The sequence below is a fragment of the Ostrinia nubilalis genome, chromosome 17, assembly GCF_963855985.1.
Source record: "Ostrinia nubilalis chromosome 17, ilOstNubi1.1, whole genome shotgun sequence".
NCBI classification, from domain to species: Eukaryota; Metazoa; Arthropoda; class Insecta; order Lepidoptera; family Crambidae; genus Ostrinia; species Ostrinia nubilalis.
Genome location: NC_087104.1, coordinates 3,868,774 through 3,883,316, shown reverse-complemented (window position 1 = coordinate 3,883,316; position 14,543 = coordinate 3,868,774). Strand labels below are relative to the sequence as shown.

Below are 14,543 nucleotides of genomic sequence, written 5' to 3'. Positions count from 1 at the left end.
TTAATTTTAAACTTAGTATAAGAACGTTGAGAAATAAACTATTTCAGTAAAAATCTGAGCAGAGTTTCTGCTTACGATGTTGCTAGTTTGGAAGTTAAAGACGCTATGAAGAACTCCGAGCAAGCTCGCCCCCAGGTGACTAAAATGGCGGCAAACGGAAGTAAGTCAAATCAATTCCTATTAAATAATTGCGGAAATGACGTCATTTAAGGTAAAAATGGTAAAAAACTACACCGGAAGTAGACGCATCTCTCACCAGATGCTGTGCATCGTCACATGCCGAATAATACATCTCATAAACATTTTACTGATAAATTAATAACGTTACGGGTGATAATGAAATTCAGTTTCGACAAAATGAAATTTAAACCTATAATAATAATTGTCATTTATTGTTGTTTCTGCGTCAGTAGCAATGGTGAAAAAAAAAAATTTTTTAAAATCGGTGTGCGCTACTTACTTTACGACCACGGTGAATGTTCTTGATATCAGTCTTTGTAGTTAAGTTAACGATTTATTACCTACTCCCTTAGATTAATAAAACCTAGATAGATAGTCAGTGCACGAAAGGTGAGGCAGTTTTTAGGGAGCCGGCAGCCGGCACGGCTTACCCGTAAACGTCACATGAACTGTCAAAGTGAAAAATTGGTAAACACGTCCGACGAATTTTAATTAATTAAAACGGTTTGTGCTGTGAAAGGGTGTCTAAAATACATAAGAAAAACGAAAGAAAGTGACCAGTGTTACATTTCATAAGTAAGTAGGTACAGGCCTGTTCATCTCCGCGAGTTTACATCGAAAACAAAACACGCACGATGGCCCACCTACAGGATACTATTCGACAAGGCCTCACACACTCACATACGAGCGAACATTGACTCACGCACGCGTATTCATGTGTATGATGGAAGAAAATAAAGAAAATGGTGTACTAAATATTGTGCATTATTTAACTGCCTAAATAATAATAAAAACACAGAATGTACTTTTTTAAGTTGCCTCAAGACACTGAGAGGTAAATAAGTAGTTAATATTATTTATGATAATTCATTCTAAATCATGTATTTCCTCCGCCATTTTCCGTAGTTTGGCACCTCACGTCACATCATTTTACCGAAGTCAGCCCTATAGTGCGGCGCAGTGCCGATACTGCCGATCACTGACGTTTGTCAACAAAATGGTGCTTGACTCTTGAGACAGGCTAAATTACACCATATTGTTAATGACATTGAGCATACATTTTTTTAAATACCTTCGCGAAGTAAAACTTCTGTACGTAGTACTTATTATTATTCTGTGGTAGGTACTACAATTCGACGCGTATTTTGCTTCAATTTGGCTTTCAAAAATTAAATACGGGAATGATACCAGTAACAAGAAAATTTATTTCCCAATTGTTCGCCGTACAAATACGCTTCCTTTTTTATGAAATCGAGACTTTTAAGTCGATTTATCTTATTGTTATTAGGTAGGTACTTTGAATTCAATAAATAAGTAAGTACATGATGCGTTTTGTTTTTGTTAATTATAAAATAATTAAAAACGTATTAAAAATTTCCCTACTTTCGGGAAAATCGCCTTCACTGTCTCTGTCTACACTCCCCAACAAAATTGACACTAATGACATTAGATTTTTGCCTCACTCTTGACGAAGCGTTTGTATGAAGACTATCCATCTAGGTTTTATTAATTAATCTAAGCCTACTCCTAAGTACTACGCATACCTTGCGGGTACGAAAATAAAAGGCATGTTTCATAAAATCTCTTTATTTCTACACAGGCACACGCAAGGCAGTCGTGTCTATAACTCTAAAAGTGGCTTAAAATTACATATCGCCGTATGCATCTATCAAAATTGACTAAATTATTCATAGCTACTAAATTACTGATATACAATATTTTGCTAACTATCCCTATTTTTGAGCAAATATAAAATCTCAGTCCACAAAGACTACAAATTCAATAAATATTTATCCTATAAATAAATAAAAACTGATAAATATAGTGTGCATTGGATAATTCGATACTTTTTGATTGTAATGAAGTCATTTTTATTGTTTGCTTGTAGGTTAACATTATTACCACTATAATGAAAACTTTGGCGGTATTTATAAAGGTTTTTAAAAAGTCATGTTTCGTCAGTCATTCGATTCTATTATTACATTTTGCTTACTCTTCAACTCGAAACTGGGTCAGTCAGTAATAGATAATAATATTACACAAAAATGAATTCAGATATTAAGTATTATTGTGATTTTATCAGATTAAACTTAAAAAAATAATATTTCAAGCAGGATTGGACATTTCAATGTTTTTGAATAAAGTAAACGTGTAGGTACTCAGTTGGTTATGTATGTAACTACTTGAATTTTTACCAATAAATTACCTTAAACCAGAACATATTTTATAAAGTATCCATAAGCATACGCATTTGTTCTTTCACGTGGCTTTCCATATCGGAGAAATCTCGTAGTATATCTTCTATCATTTCTATAAGCATTGTAGGCCATTGAAGTTCAAGAGTTCGCAACCGTTGCGCAGCTCCGCAAGCTAGTTCTATAGCATGTGATAATTGTCCGCGACCACGTACTCTCCAACTCATATCTTCCTGCTAGGAACAATGGATATTAAATATTACTTTTACTTAAAATAAAATAAAAAATTGAAAGCAAACAATCATTACCTGAGACACATTCCCTTTCTTGTATTGAAGAGCTTCTTTTGCTATTACATCTCTCAAAGCCGGATCTGCTGCTCTTAACCATGCTTTAGCACTAACAGAACTGTTTCCGCTTCTCCCCAATCGTGATAAAAGTGGTTGCAATGGTGCATCTGGTAAAGCTCGTAGCACTATATCGCTAAGACCGCCATATGTTTGGTTTGCAGCTTTTATATCTTCATCAGTTACCTTATAAAAGTAATTCATAATCAAAACTAGTTTTAAATAATATTACTTATCAAATAATTATACAAAGAAGTGCAGGTTACCGGTTCATCGTTAATTTCTTTTAGGCCCCAATGTGCTAGTCGGTACACAGCATATTCTCGCCAAATCTTTGTATGTATTGGGTTGCCTTCAGACATAACTGACAAACCAGTTAAGCCACGTAACTCTGCTAAAGCATGTAATTGGCCAAGCCACTGAAGACCAGTTGCTCTCACGGATATATGAGTTACATTCGGAAACCTGTAAAAAATTCATGGTATATTTTTAGTGATTTTATAGGGCGAACTGCCGAAGTTTAAAAATCATAAGTAGGTACTCACTTTGTTTTAAGTTCAGGCAAAGATTGTGCTACGGCGTTGAAGTGTACATAATGAAAAGCAGCACGAGAAACTGTCCGAGCTCTTTCCCAGTCCCAGTCTCTAGAAAGACGCCTAACTGCACCGGCTCCCCATGCACTGACCACACCATCACAAACTTCAACTAGATAATCAACTCCTGAAAAAGAAAAAAAAAATCTTTTTAGAAAGTACTGAATTATATTATGATTGCAAATACGCAAAAAGTATTTGCTGCAAACAAACCTTGTTCTCTGTCTTTAGACAAAGGCAAAATAGGCTTTGGAACTGGTTCAGATGATTTGAAACTAGCTAGACTTTTTCCAGGTTTTGCTCTTGCTGTTGAAGCCCGATTGGCTGATGAAGCTCTTTCATTTCTCCTGGATATTGTTGCACTTCTTATATTCCTACTACCATTTCTACTATTAATAGAACCTTCTCTTCTTAATATTTTACTATTTTGTTCACTGCCCGATGTGGATGGTGTAGCGACTGAACCCACGTTTGTGCTGCTAGAAATATTGCTAGCATTCTCACTATTATCAAAGTTTTTGTTTTTTATCCTTCGGCTTTCAGGATCACAAACTGATTTTGAACGCATAGTGCTAAAATCACGACGTCTCAAAGCTGTTGGCATGCGTCTTATTTGCCTTTTTCTTGTTTCTTCTTCACTGTCACTAGATGACGATGGTAATGAACTAAATGAAGAGTCAACTATTGGATCTACACTAGAAATACTTTCCCATCGTTTTAATATTGGTTCAGTGCCATCGGATAGTTTTACGTTTTCTAATGACGATATTATAGGTAAAAGAATCGGTGGTAAACGCAAATCACTACTCGTAGAAGTTGAATGTGAAGCATCTGTGTCTTGAGAGGCGCTTCTTTCTGAAAAGTTAACACGTCTTTCTGAAGGTTTTGCTGTAGAACTTCGCTGTAGTTTTCTTGTTTGCGATACTTTTGCCACGTTCTCGTTGTTTATTTTGATGTTAGTGTCACTGTTACTATTTTTAAAGTCTGAATCCTCAGCGTCTACGTGTTGTAGTGAAATAACAACATCGGGAAGATTTGAAGTCTCAACAGTTTGTATTTCACTTGGAGTGACAACTGCTGAAGATGAGTCTAATTCAAATTCTTTTTCCGCATCTACATTTTTAGTTTGACTCGCAGTAGAAAAACATTTGTTTTCCGACCTGAAATTATATGAAATTAACTTTAGGAAGCCTACGCGGTGTGTCTATTTTATTGTATAAAATGCGTTATAAGTTATAAAACATGGTTTTGTATCTTTAAAAAATGGTTAATGCGGTTCAAGTTAGCACCTGAGTAACTCCCAGTTAGTCCGTGCATTATGTATGATTTGATCACGTCGTGCTGCTTGCTGTGCCGTCCCGCCTAGAGCACAGTAAGCTGCATGAGCAGCTTCTTTATTACTTCGCCAAGCCATTGCGGCTCTTCGAACCTGTGAGATAAAAACGTGCTTAAATTCTCATACAGACAGATAAAATAGCTGATACACTGATGTTAAAATCCATACTTGATCTGTTACGTGCATGCCTGTTAGCGTTAACAGGTTTGGAAGATAAGATACTAGAAACGGTGTAATGTCTCCTCCCAATGCAACTGGATTTCCATCCAAAGCTATATCGATCAATGAAGTAGCTTCAGCTAAAGATGAAACATCTTCTACACTGCAATAGTAATAAAACATGTATTATTAATTTTATTTCTAACTGCCTCGAAATAAATGTCTTATTATCCTGAAATTAAAACTCACCTTTGCAAGTCATTGTTACCCAAGTAAAGTTTTTGCAACTTTGGTGTGTGTTGAAATCCAAGCATTTTCTTCAAACGATTTCTTTTCAAGTTCAGTTCTCTCAATGACACTAACCCTTGAAGGTCAGTTTGTCCAATACATCTTATTTGATTCCCAGCTAAATTAAGTACTTTTAGTTCACTTAGATTAGATAAGCCACTAACTTTAGTTATTCTATTTCCGTGTAAATCCAGAACTTCTAACTTTATCAGGTTTGAAAGTCCTTCTATTCTTTTGATTCTGAAATAAACATAAATCTGATGAAGAACTTTTTCGTAAGCAAGTACTTTCGTACCAACAATAAAATTTTAGAGACTACATTACCTGTTTTTGCCCATAAGAAGCACTCTTAAACTAAAAAGTCTTTCTAAACATGTTATTTTATCTATTTGATTGTCATACACATCTAGGAATACCAGTTTCCCTAAATCTAAAGGTGACAGACCTGTAAGGCTATTGATTAAGTTATGTTGTAGTGACAATAATCTTAGACCAGGCTCTCCAACTATATGGGGAATAGATGATAGTCCCCTCCTGAAACGAAGAATCGATTATTACTCTATAAATACCTTTGTTCATTTGGAACCAGACAAATAATGATTTAATAATTGGTTAAACGTCAATCCACAAATTTTAATTACTTATTTTAAAGTTTAAACGAATATTGAGAAGTCATAGAGTCGAATTAAAAATCTTACCTATCCAAAGTTATCCTATCTGGTAATCGATCCTTTTCCTGTGCAGTTCTTGAAAGCTGTACTTTTCCTTCTCCCACAGCTTGTAAATTAATTGCGTCGTCTTTGCCATCTTCTTTTGGTAAAAAATCATTTCTGTGGTAAAAATTATTAATTAAAGTAGGTAAATCCAACACGCAAACATTTTGTTTATTTATTTTGAGCACAAACCCTGATAATGTTGAATTAGAGCGTTGCGCGAACGCTGCTCGAGGGTCCGCGAATGCTGGCCGTATTTGCAAAAACAAACGGCCATCCCCACCCGCGCCTGCGTCCACCCGCGGCCCACCAATATCGAGGGATTGCGCCGATCGACCCCTAGCACGAAATGCTGTTTTCCTGACCTGAAACATTCTGTGTGTTATTGATTTCTCACATATCACGTCAAACTTTCGATTCATATCGCATGTTGTATTCGTATCGTATTTTTACATTAAAGAAACCAAAAAATGTAACATATCAAACTTTATATGCACAATACCTACCTACACTACAGCAATACCTACAACATGCATAGCATTGCCTTAGTTTATGTTACGAAAAATCTATACTCACGTTACCACGGTTGTATGTGATAGGCATTAGCTTTAAAGCAATTAAACTAGTTCTAAAGTTTATCTAATTGGCCCCACTTGAATTTTATTTTATGAAAATAAATTCGTACAAAAGGCAGTTTTGGTCCATTTTAACAGTGTCAACTGGTTGCTAAGTTACAAATCAATCGTCTACTGACGTTGACTTATTTAGGCTCTTTGTTAAAATAACTCCAAGAAAACAATGATTATGTAGGCTGAGAATTGTAATATCTAGAACGATGAGGTATTTTAATAGAAAGAATATTAATAATATTCTATTTAGACTAAAGTTTTTTATGTAAGATAAAATTTATTATGCATTTCTTTTGCTGCTGTTATTACTCTTATAGTCGAATGGATTTTCATACACATATGTAACTAAATATTACCACTGGGTTTTTCTTTTTTGTACCCGTTAATTTATTTTCAAGTTTTAAGTGTTTTGTTTTATTTAGATTTAATCAAAAAATTTAATTTTTGACCGCACTGAGTTAAAGTTGTGTGGTTGGCAAACATGTTTCTTTAAAAGTAAAAAAGTCATTTTCTTGGATCAGTCATCATGACATGTGTCAAAGTCAAAGAAGAAAAAACAAAAACAAAACAGCATCAACATTTTGATCATTTGATTTCTAGAAAATTGATAGAAGTAGAATTAATTGCGGATTGAAATGGTTATTGCTAAATGAACCTGCGCAAAGTGTTTTCTTTGAGTTCTTTTAGAAAGTTACTGTCAAGTGTAAGTCCTTTTGGTCTCAAAATGGTAAGGTTTTTCCAAAACCCATTTGAAGATTATCAGCCGGGTGCTGAGCTTGCGATCAGCAAAGACGACGTCAACGCTCAGATCACGGAGCATGTAAAGAACATAACCAAACGATTGCAGCCGACGCGTAAGAATGTCGACGGAGGCCTCTACGTCGGAGTCACCGGCGTCGGTTTTATGTTTCACTATTTGTCTAAAAATCCACTGCTCTCAGAGAACAAGCGAGGATACCTAGAAAAGGCTATGGAGTATGTGAAGCCCGCGTTAGAGACATCTGCGGGCGATAAAACGTCTTTCCTACTCGGCGACGCGGGCACGTATGCCTTGGCCACAGTTGTGCTGAAGGAATCCGGTGATGAGCAGTACCAAGAAATGCTGAAGATGTACAAGTCCCTTTACAGCCAGTTTCTCAATCCAAAGTTCTTGAAGTGTGGTGGTGACGAATTTTTCGTCGGGCGCGCGGGATACTTGGCTGGTGCTTTGTGGATCTCTCGCGAGTTACAAACGCCGGTATTCACAAATGACGAGCTGTACAAAATCTGTGACGTGATGGTCGCATGTGGCAGGGAGTACTCCACCAAGCACAAAAGCCCTTGTCCACTCATGTACCATTATTACAACACAGAATACATTGGAGCTGCACATGGAGTTAGTTTCATTCTACAAATGCTGTTATCTGTCCCTGGATATTTGGATTTTAACAAGTCAGCAGCTAAAGACATCAGGACCACAGTAGACTTCATAGCTTCCCTGCAGACTGATGAAGGGAACTGGCCATGTTGTATGGAAGAGGTGGGTTTGAGTGACCACAAGCTGGTTCATTGGTGTCATGGAGCCCCAGGAACCATCTACCTCATGGCCAAAGCTTATCTAGTTTTAAAAGACCAGAGATATTACAATGTTTGCTTGAGAGCTGGAGAAATAGTCTGGCGTAAAGGTCTGCTACGTAAAGGACCAGGCATTTGCCATGGAGTGGCAGGGAATGGATATGTGTTTTTACTTCTCTACAGGTTGACTGGTGATGAGAAGTACTTGCACAGAGCCAAGAAGTTTGCTGATTTCATGTCTACTGATGAGTTTCTAAGGGATGCCAGGCTTCCTGATAATCCTGAGAGTCTATATGAAGGCACTGCAGGAACAGTCTGTTTTTTGGCTGACCTTCTTGTGCCAGATAAAGCTGAGTTTCCTTTTCAAGATGTATTTTCCACTTATTAATATTTCATCCCTGATTGCTGTTGTTACTTTTCTTGGTAAAACATTATTCATTCTGAACTGTAATTTGATTATAGCTGTTTACCTGCATCTATTTGAAATGGACTGTTGACAGTAATAGCTTGTTACTCATGCAATTTTGTTGTCATTTGTGTTGAAATAAATTACTTTCTAGTCTCTACCATATCATTTTCATTTGTAAGCACCATGGATATAAACTACCTTTTGAATTTCATCTCAATAGCTGAAATATCGCTAGTAATTGATTTACTGAAGTTAAAAGAAATCCAAAATGTGGTCAATATAAATTGTGATGGCCAAAAAAGTATTTTTCACCACAAAATATTGAATGACAATAATATTCATGCTTCATACTGGAGTTTGAATTCTACAGACCAAAATATGATGCAAAGGTCATATCATAAAACTGGGGTCATACTTGATGCTTCATGCAGTAACTGGGAGCAGGCTCTGAACAATTTTGACAACAGCATGTTTAGAAATGAATTCATATGGTTAATTATCACTGAAGATCTTCTATCTACTGCAAGATCATTGTCCAATTGCCCCATTGAGATCGATTCTGATGTAACTGTGGCTCTAAAAACTAATGGTATTTTTATGCTGTATGAAGTGTTTCATACAAATTATTCGAGTGGCGTGATTTCGATACGCAATGTGGGATATTGGGATACTACCCTGCATATAGCTACTTCTTCTAGAAGGGATCTGCAGGGCTTAAAGATGCGGTGTCCGGTGGTCGTCACCGACAAAGTTGTGCATCAAACTTTTGAAGAGTATCTCAGCAAGCACCAAGTGTTTCAAGTGGATTCACTCCACAAGTTGAAGTTCGTGGCATTGTTGAATTACATTCGCGATATGTACAATATGAGGTAAAGCTGGTATCACATTATTATACCTATATACCTTATTCACGATCTTTTTTAAACTACTTAACGTGATGACAAATTCCGATTTCGTAATCGTTAAACCTAGGCGCAGACCATCTATTTTTCGATAGTTAGTTTAATTAAAATCGGGTCCAACAACCGGCCGATTAAAAATCAATGGTCTGCGCCTAGGCTAAGTCTACAGTGTCAGGAACGTTTCCTTACATAACATAAATTTGCTCTTGTCAGCACCCGAGTTAGATAGAAAACGGTAGTTTTATATGACTATCGAAAGAAGTAAGCCTCTAAATACTTTTTTAGCTATGAGCTGCAACGCACCAACTCCTGGGGCTACATGCGTAACGGCTCGTTCGACGGCGTGGTCGGCTCGCTGCAGAGACAGCACGCAGACTTTGGGGGATCCCCGCTGTTCTTCAGAGCCGACCGGGCAGAGCTGATCGATTACATCGCGGAGACTTGGCAATCTAGGTATCATTTATCATCATGAAGTACCTACAAGTATTATCAGTAAATGGACTTCTCCGTGATTAAACTTAAACCCAGATTCCACCAAAAGTGGTGGGGAGGATAATCAATAGACTTTTTTGTGTTTAGTAATTCAGACTAGGTAATGTAGGTACCTACCTACCGTACCTAGTACCCCAGAGATCATCGTATGTTGTGTCGCTAAACATCTTTTTCACAGCTCCTGATCCCTTATTAGCTTGACTCTACATAATAAAGCGCCGTCGGTTTTTATGAAATTTTTTTTACTTATTCTTAGACAATGCTTCATCCTCCGCCACCCGAAGCACCCTGGCGGTTACTACACGATCTACACGCGCCCTCTTACGGCCAAAGTCTGGTACTGCATACTGGCGATGCTCATATTCTCTGGGGTCATCCTATGTCTGATGCTGAAGACGAAAGTAACGCAGTCCCACGAAAAAAGCACGGACTCATCATTCAGTTTGGCTTTGCTTTTTGCATGGAGTGCTATTTGCCAACAAGGTAATTTGAACGCTATTAATGGGTACTTTTAAAACCTAAATTGCCTTATAGAATCATAGTTTTGATATCACCCAGGCAAACAAGTAGAATGACTTTAATGGCTGGCATTTTAGATACATTATCTTCTTGTGTCGACAACAAACGCACAGTGGCAGCCCAAAACTCTGCTACAAGAGTGGCATTGCCAGTAGCATTCATCAAATCTTCCTGCGTGCAGTTGTTTGGGCACGCAGCGCACGACATCGTGCTTCATCGACTGGAGAACACAATCACACTTGCTCTAAAAGTTATAGTAGGGTAACATGAATTTTTGCAATAAAATTGTCTTTGTTACAAGGGATGACAGTAAACAGAAGTTCTACATCGGTGAAGATAGTGGTGATCGTAACGTTTGTGTACGCCGTGACGTTGTACCAGTACTACAACGCGACAGTGGTGTCCACGCTGCTTCGGGAGCCGCCTAAGAACATCAGGACGCTTGAGGATTTATTGCAGAGCAACTTGAAGGCTGGCGCCGAAAACGTTCTGTATACTAAGGATTACTTTAAGGTGCTTTTTATTATTAGTTAGGTACATTATTCAGAAATGAACTAGGTAGGTAGTTAAGGAGCAGTGATGGCTGGAAAAATGAAATCAGATTGATAGACTTTAATGAAAATCGCATCAAAATTGGTTCAACCAAACGCGAGATAATTGCGGAAAACGGCCATATCAAACTGAGAACCTCCTTTTTGCAGTCTGTTGAAAATGACTAGAGTCCAATCCAGATGAACTGGCTAAGAATACCATCAAATTCACATGTTTGGACTTTAATTCAGCTATTGCTAACCAAGTAAAAATCATCGTATGCCTCACTATTTCAAAATATTTTTTTAGCGTACGACGGATCCAGTAGCCCTAAGAATGTACCACAAGAAGATCGCTCCGAAGCACCAGTACAACTTTTACTCGCCCGAATACGGCATGAGCCTGGTGAAGCAAGGAGGCTTCGCGTTCCACGTTGATAGCGTGGTGGCGTACAGGATCATGAGAAAAACCTTCACGGAGAGGGAGATCTGTGAGGCTCATGAGGTGTTATTGTACCCTCCGCAGAAAATGGGCATGGTCGTTAGGAAGGCGTCGCCTTATAAGGAACATTTCACTTACGGGTAAGATTATGTTGAACAGGAGAATCGTTTTCGCAGGATCATAACGAATTTAGTGGTGTTCATCCAGCAGAAAGTGTTTCTTAGATTATAAGTTCATCTCCGACATTCTTTAAGATACGCGTAGTATCAGCAACCGCCTTATGATAACATACAACCCGATCGAGCTAACTGCGCATCTCGCTGGAATGCGACTCCCTAGCACTCCACCCGAACACCTCCGCCTTCGTCCCGCCCGTACAAGTTAACTCGACCGGGTTGTAAACGACCTTACCCTATGAAGGCATCAATCCTTCTCCATGTAAAATTATCTGCCTTCACACATTAGAATAGAATAGAATGTATTTATTGCTTTTTCTGTGTACAGTTTGCAGTTGTTAAGGCATAAAATTCGTTACAACAGATTGCTCATATTGAGCATGCAATATTAAATTGTACAGACGATGCCACATCGAGACAAAACTTATTTCGACGTAGTACTGGTGACTTTGCAACAAACACGTATAGTCCGATGTGCTACCGACCGCACTTATAATAATTTTCTTAGTATGTAACTTAGAATATAAATTATACAATAACTTTTTATAAAGTTACATTGATCCCGAAGAAGAAAAATTAAAGCATGTGTAGGTAAATATAAAATGCGATTCCCGATTTCGGCTTATTTCACTATTCCCCGTTGACAATCCCCGTCAACGGGGAATAGTGAACTTTTTGTTAAAAACTTTGAAAAAAGTTCATTAATCCCCGTTATATTAGGATTTTATTTTGAACGTAATGTAACATTATAAGTTCCAATTTAACGTTAACGGGGAATAGTGGAATAAGCCCCGATTTCTACAACATTCACTAACCTTTATTTTAGAATCCGCAAGATCTACGAAGCAGGCCTGATGGACCGGCTCCAAAGCGTGTGGGACGAACCGAAGCCTTCCTGCGTGCATACGCCCGACAGCAGCGTGTTTTCCGTCTCCATTGTGGAGTTCTCAACGGCTCTCCTCGCGCTAGTGGCGGGAAACGTCGCCGCCATCTTGGTTTTGTTCGCCGAGATAGTGTTGCATAGATGCGAGATGAAGAAACGCATAGCGTTTACACATTAGGTTAACCCTTTTAGCGCGCATAACATATTATTATTGTTTGTTAATTTTGTTATTATTTTTTCGACTTTAATATTCACTATAGTATTTTTCACCTAAGATGATCCGTATGACACTTCAAGGTTATCCATATTACGCATACTACATTATGCAGAATATTTTTGAAAAATATTTGTATTTTATTACCAATATAATAAAAAAAAATAACTACCTTGTCTTGAAATATACAGTCAAATCTGAGTCTATTGATTATATTTTAATTAAATAGGATGTAATAGTATTTTTTACATAATGTACGCAATGTGTGAAACGGAATAGGTTTAGTGCTGGGGTATTTGTTGTATAACAAAATCGATTATTTCCGCGGTTCATTAATCGATTGCAGTGAATACTTAGTTATTAAAAACATCACAAAAATAAACTATATTTTTCGATTTTTGACTTTAATAATAGTTTTTAATTTAAAGAAATAGAACCAGTACTTTTTAGGAATCGTTTTTTTGAACACTAAGTCCATGGAATTTGAATATTATCAATAAAAAATTGTTACAATAATATTTGTAATTAAAAAAAACATGTTTTTTGTTAAATAACACCTATACAAAATATTTATCTAAAAGTAGGTTTTACTATCTCTTAGAAAAAAATCGATAGATAAATCGCTATGGTTTAGTTATGTGACATCTCTATAACTTTCAAACTCGAAACGTCATACGAATCATCTTAGGTGAAAAAGATTAGACACTTATTATTCACTAATAATAAGGTTCAAATTATGGTGGCAATGTATTGGACAGAGCAATTTAAATTATGAGTTTTCACGAGATGTAGGTACACCTATTATTCAAGTTCCAAAACACGTGTGTGCTTGTAGTAGACTACTTCTAGTAATGTAATCTAATGATTAGTGTGCAGTGTTGTAATATGAATAAAACAATGAATATATCTTTCATCAGATATTTAATTGGGTACATAACTCCTCGCATTATTGTTACAATCTCTTGCGGATCGTGAAAAATTACAAAGATCAAAAATAATGATCAATAACTTCAATTCAAATAGCTCGTACATATAAATATGCTTGTACAGTGAGAAACACGCGAAGACCTCACCCCAAAATCATTAATTACAGTTAGTTCTTATGTTCCTCACTGTACCACTAGTAGCGACTGACTTGTACAACTCGACTTGGCAATGTTGTTTACTAAATGTTTATATAAATAAAAGCAAATCTATTATTTTCATATAACTACTACTAACTACGTTATTCTGGTTCCAGTTTGCGTTAAGTAAATATCTTATGCAAATAACAATATCCCGGTCAAGTATAATGTGTAGGTAACTAACTACTGTACTAGTTAATTGATATTAACGTTCATTTGACAAAAGGCTTAGTTTCATCACAGGTATATTAGTGCATGCTATTTTTATAGAATCGCAACACAAGCAGATCAGTGTCGGGTGTATTTTCAGTCTTACTCCGCGCGAGAGTTGAATGCGGAGCGCTAGAAGCAAAATGTTCCAAAAAATCTGCATTCAATCGCGCGAGAACTATAGGTATTTAATTTTGTTTACGTTCCATAGTAATTGTTCATTACAACTTATTTTGGTGCGCCCTGGATTTGTATGCCGAAGTAACTTTGCTATTGCTGAATTGAATTGTTAGGAACTTGGCTTAATTTTATCTTTACTTTTGAACTTATCTTCATCATCAGCGAATTGCACATATTTATTAATGTTTTTTTTGTAGTATTGATTAATCTCAAACGAGTTTTATGCACACATTTAACTTAATTTTTTTATGGAATAACTTTAGAGAAACGTGCGCAGTGATACTGGCCTTAAAAACAATATTTTTGATATCTGAATAAAGTTGATTTTATTATGACTGTACTATAAAACACTACTAAAATTATACATCTGATTAGCTTTCACAATATTTTAGGTTTAAGATAATTTAAGATATTTATTTCTATGATTTTTCCTCTTAATATCTCTACTAGAATAAAAATAAAGTTGGA

At 36.6% G+C, this 14,543-nt stretch overlaps 3 protein-coding genes across 4 annotated transcripts; 2 read left to right on the top strand and 1 right to left on the bottom strand.

The window, feature by feature from the left end:
- Nucleotides 1-1,751: 1,751 nt before the first annotated feature.
- Nucleotides 1,752-6,575, bottom strand: LOC135079643 (leucine-rich repeat-containing protein 49). Of its 2 annotated transcripts, none has more exons than XM_063974266.1 (12): nucleotides 6,388-6,575; nucleotides 6,004-6,176; nucleotides 5,797-5,928; nucleotides 5,423-5,632; nucleotides 5,060-5,338; nucleotides 4,820-4,973; nucleotides 4,605-4,744; nucleotides 3,529-4,475; nucleotides 3,268-3,442; nucleotides 2,989-3,187; nucleotides 2,684-2,908; nucleotides 1,752-2,608 (listed from the first exon to the last, which is right to left on the bottom strand). In XM_063974266.1, the coding sequence occupies exons 1-12, from the start codon at nucleotides 6,412-6,414 to the stop codon at nucleotides 2,405-2,407; spliced, it is 2,865 nt and encodes a 954-aa protein (XP_063830336.1). In that variant the 5' UTR covers nucleotides 6,415-6,575; the 3' UTR covers nucleotides 1,752-2,404. The 2 variants fall into 2 exon arrangements, with proteins under 2 accessions (XP_063830336.1, XP_063830335.1); XM_063974265.1 differs by having other exon boundaries at nucleotides 1,752-2,611; nucleotides 6,388-6,574.
- Nucleotides 6,576-6,972: 397 nt separating this feature from the next.
- On the top strand, nucleotides 6,973-8,560 carry LOC135079856 (lanC-like protein 3). The gene has a single exon (XM_063974469.1). It carries the CDS (start codon nucleotides 7,090-7,092, stop codon nucleotides 8,380-8,382), a length of 1,293 nt encoding a protein of 430 aa, XP_063830539.1. The 5' UTR covers nucleotides 6,973-7,089; the 3' UTR covers nucleotides 8,383-8,560.
- Nucleotides 8,561-8,586: 26 nt separating this feature from the next.
- Nucleotides 8,587-12,570, top strand: LOC135079858 (ionotropic receptor 75a-like). Its single transcript, XM_063974470.1, has 6 exons — nucleotides 8,587-9,272; nucleotides 9,591-9,758; nucleotides 10,054-10,280; nucleotides 10,618-10,829; nucleotides 11,157-11,428; nucleotides 12,291-12,570. Exons 1-6 carry the CDS (start codon nucleotides 8,587-8,589, stop codon nucleotides 12,523-12,525), a joined length of 1,800 nt encoding a protein of 599 aa, XP_063830540.1. The 3' UTR covers nucleotides 12,526-12,570.
- The last annotated feature ends 1,973 nt before the right edge of the window (nucleotides 12,571-14,543 follow it).

What these genes read in the sequence shown, in the direction of transcription:
- LOC135079643 (XM_063974265.1), bottom strand. Translation starts at nt 6,414, where the DNA reads ATGCCTATCACATACAACCGTGGTAAC. An exon ending in GGTAACAATGACTTGCAAAG is followed by an intron (nt 4,974 to 5,059) that starts GTGAGTTTTAAT and finishes TTACTATTGCAG; the next exon opens with TGTAGAAGATGTTTCATCTT. An exon ending in AAGAAATTAACGATGAACCG is followed by an intron (nt 2,909 to 2,988) that starts GTAACCTGCACT and finishes TACTTTTATAAG; the next exon opens with GTAACTGATGAAGATATAAA.
- LOC135079856 (XM_063974469.1), top strand. Translation starts at nt 7,090, where the DNA reads ATGAACCTGCGCAAAGTGTTTTCTTTGAGTTCTTTTAGAAAGTTACTG.
- LOC135079858 (XM_063974470.1), top strand. Translation starts at nt 8,587, where the DNA reads ATGGATATAAACTACCTTTTGAATTTCATCTCAATAGCTGAAATATCG. An exon ending in ATACTAAGGATTACTTTAAG is followed by an intron (nt 10,830 to 11,156) that starts GTGCTTTTTATT and finishes ATATTTTTTTAG; the next exon opens with CGTACGACGGATCCAGTAGC. An exon ending in AAGGAACATTTCACTTACGG is followed by an intron (nt 11,429 to 12,290) that starts GTAAGATTATGT and finishes CCTTTATTTTAG; the next exon opens with AATCCGCAAGATCTACGAAG.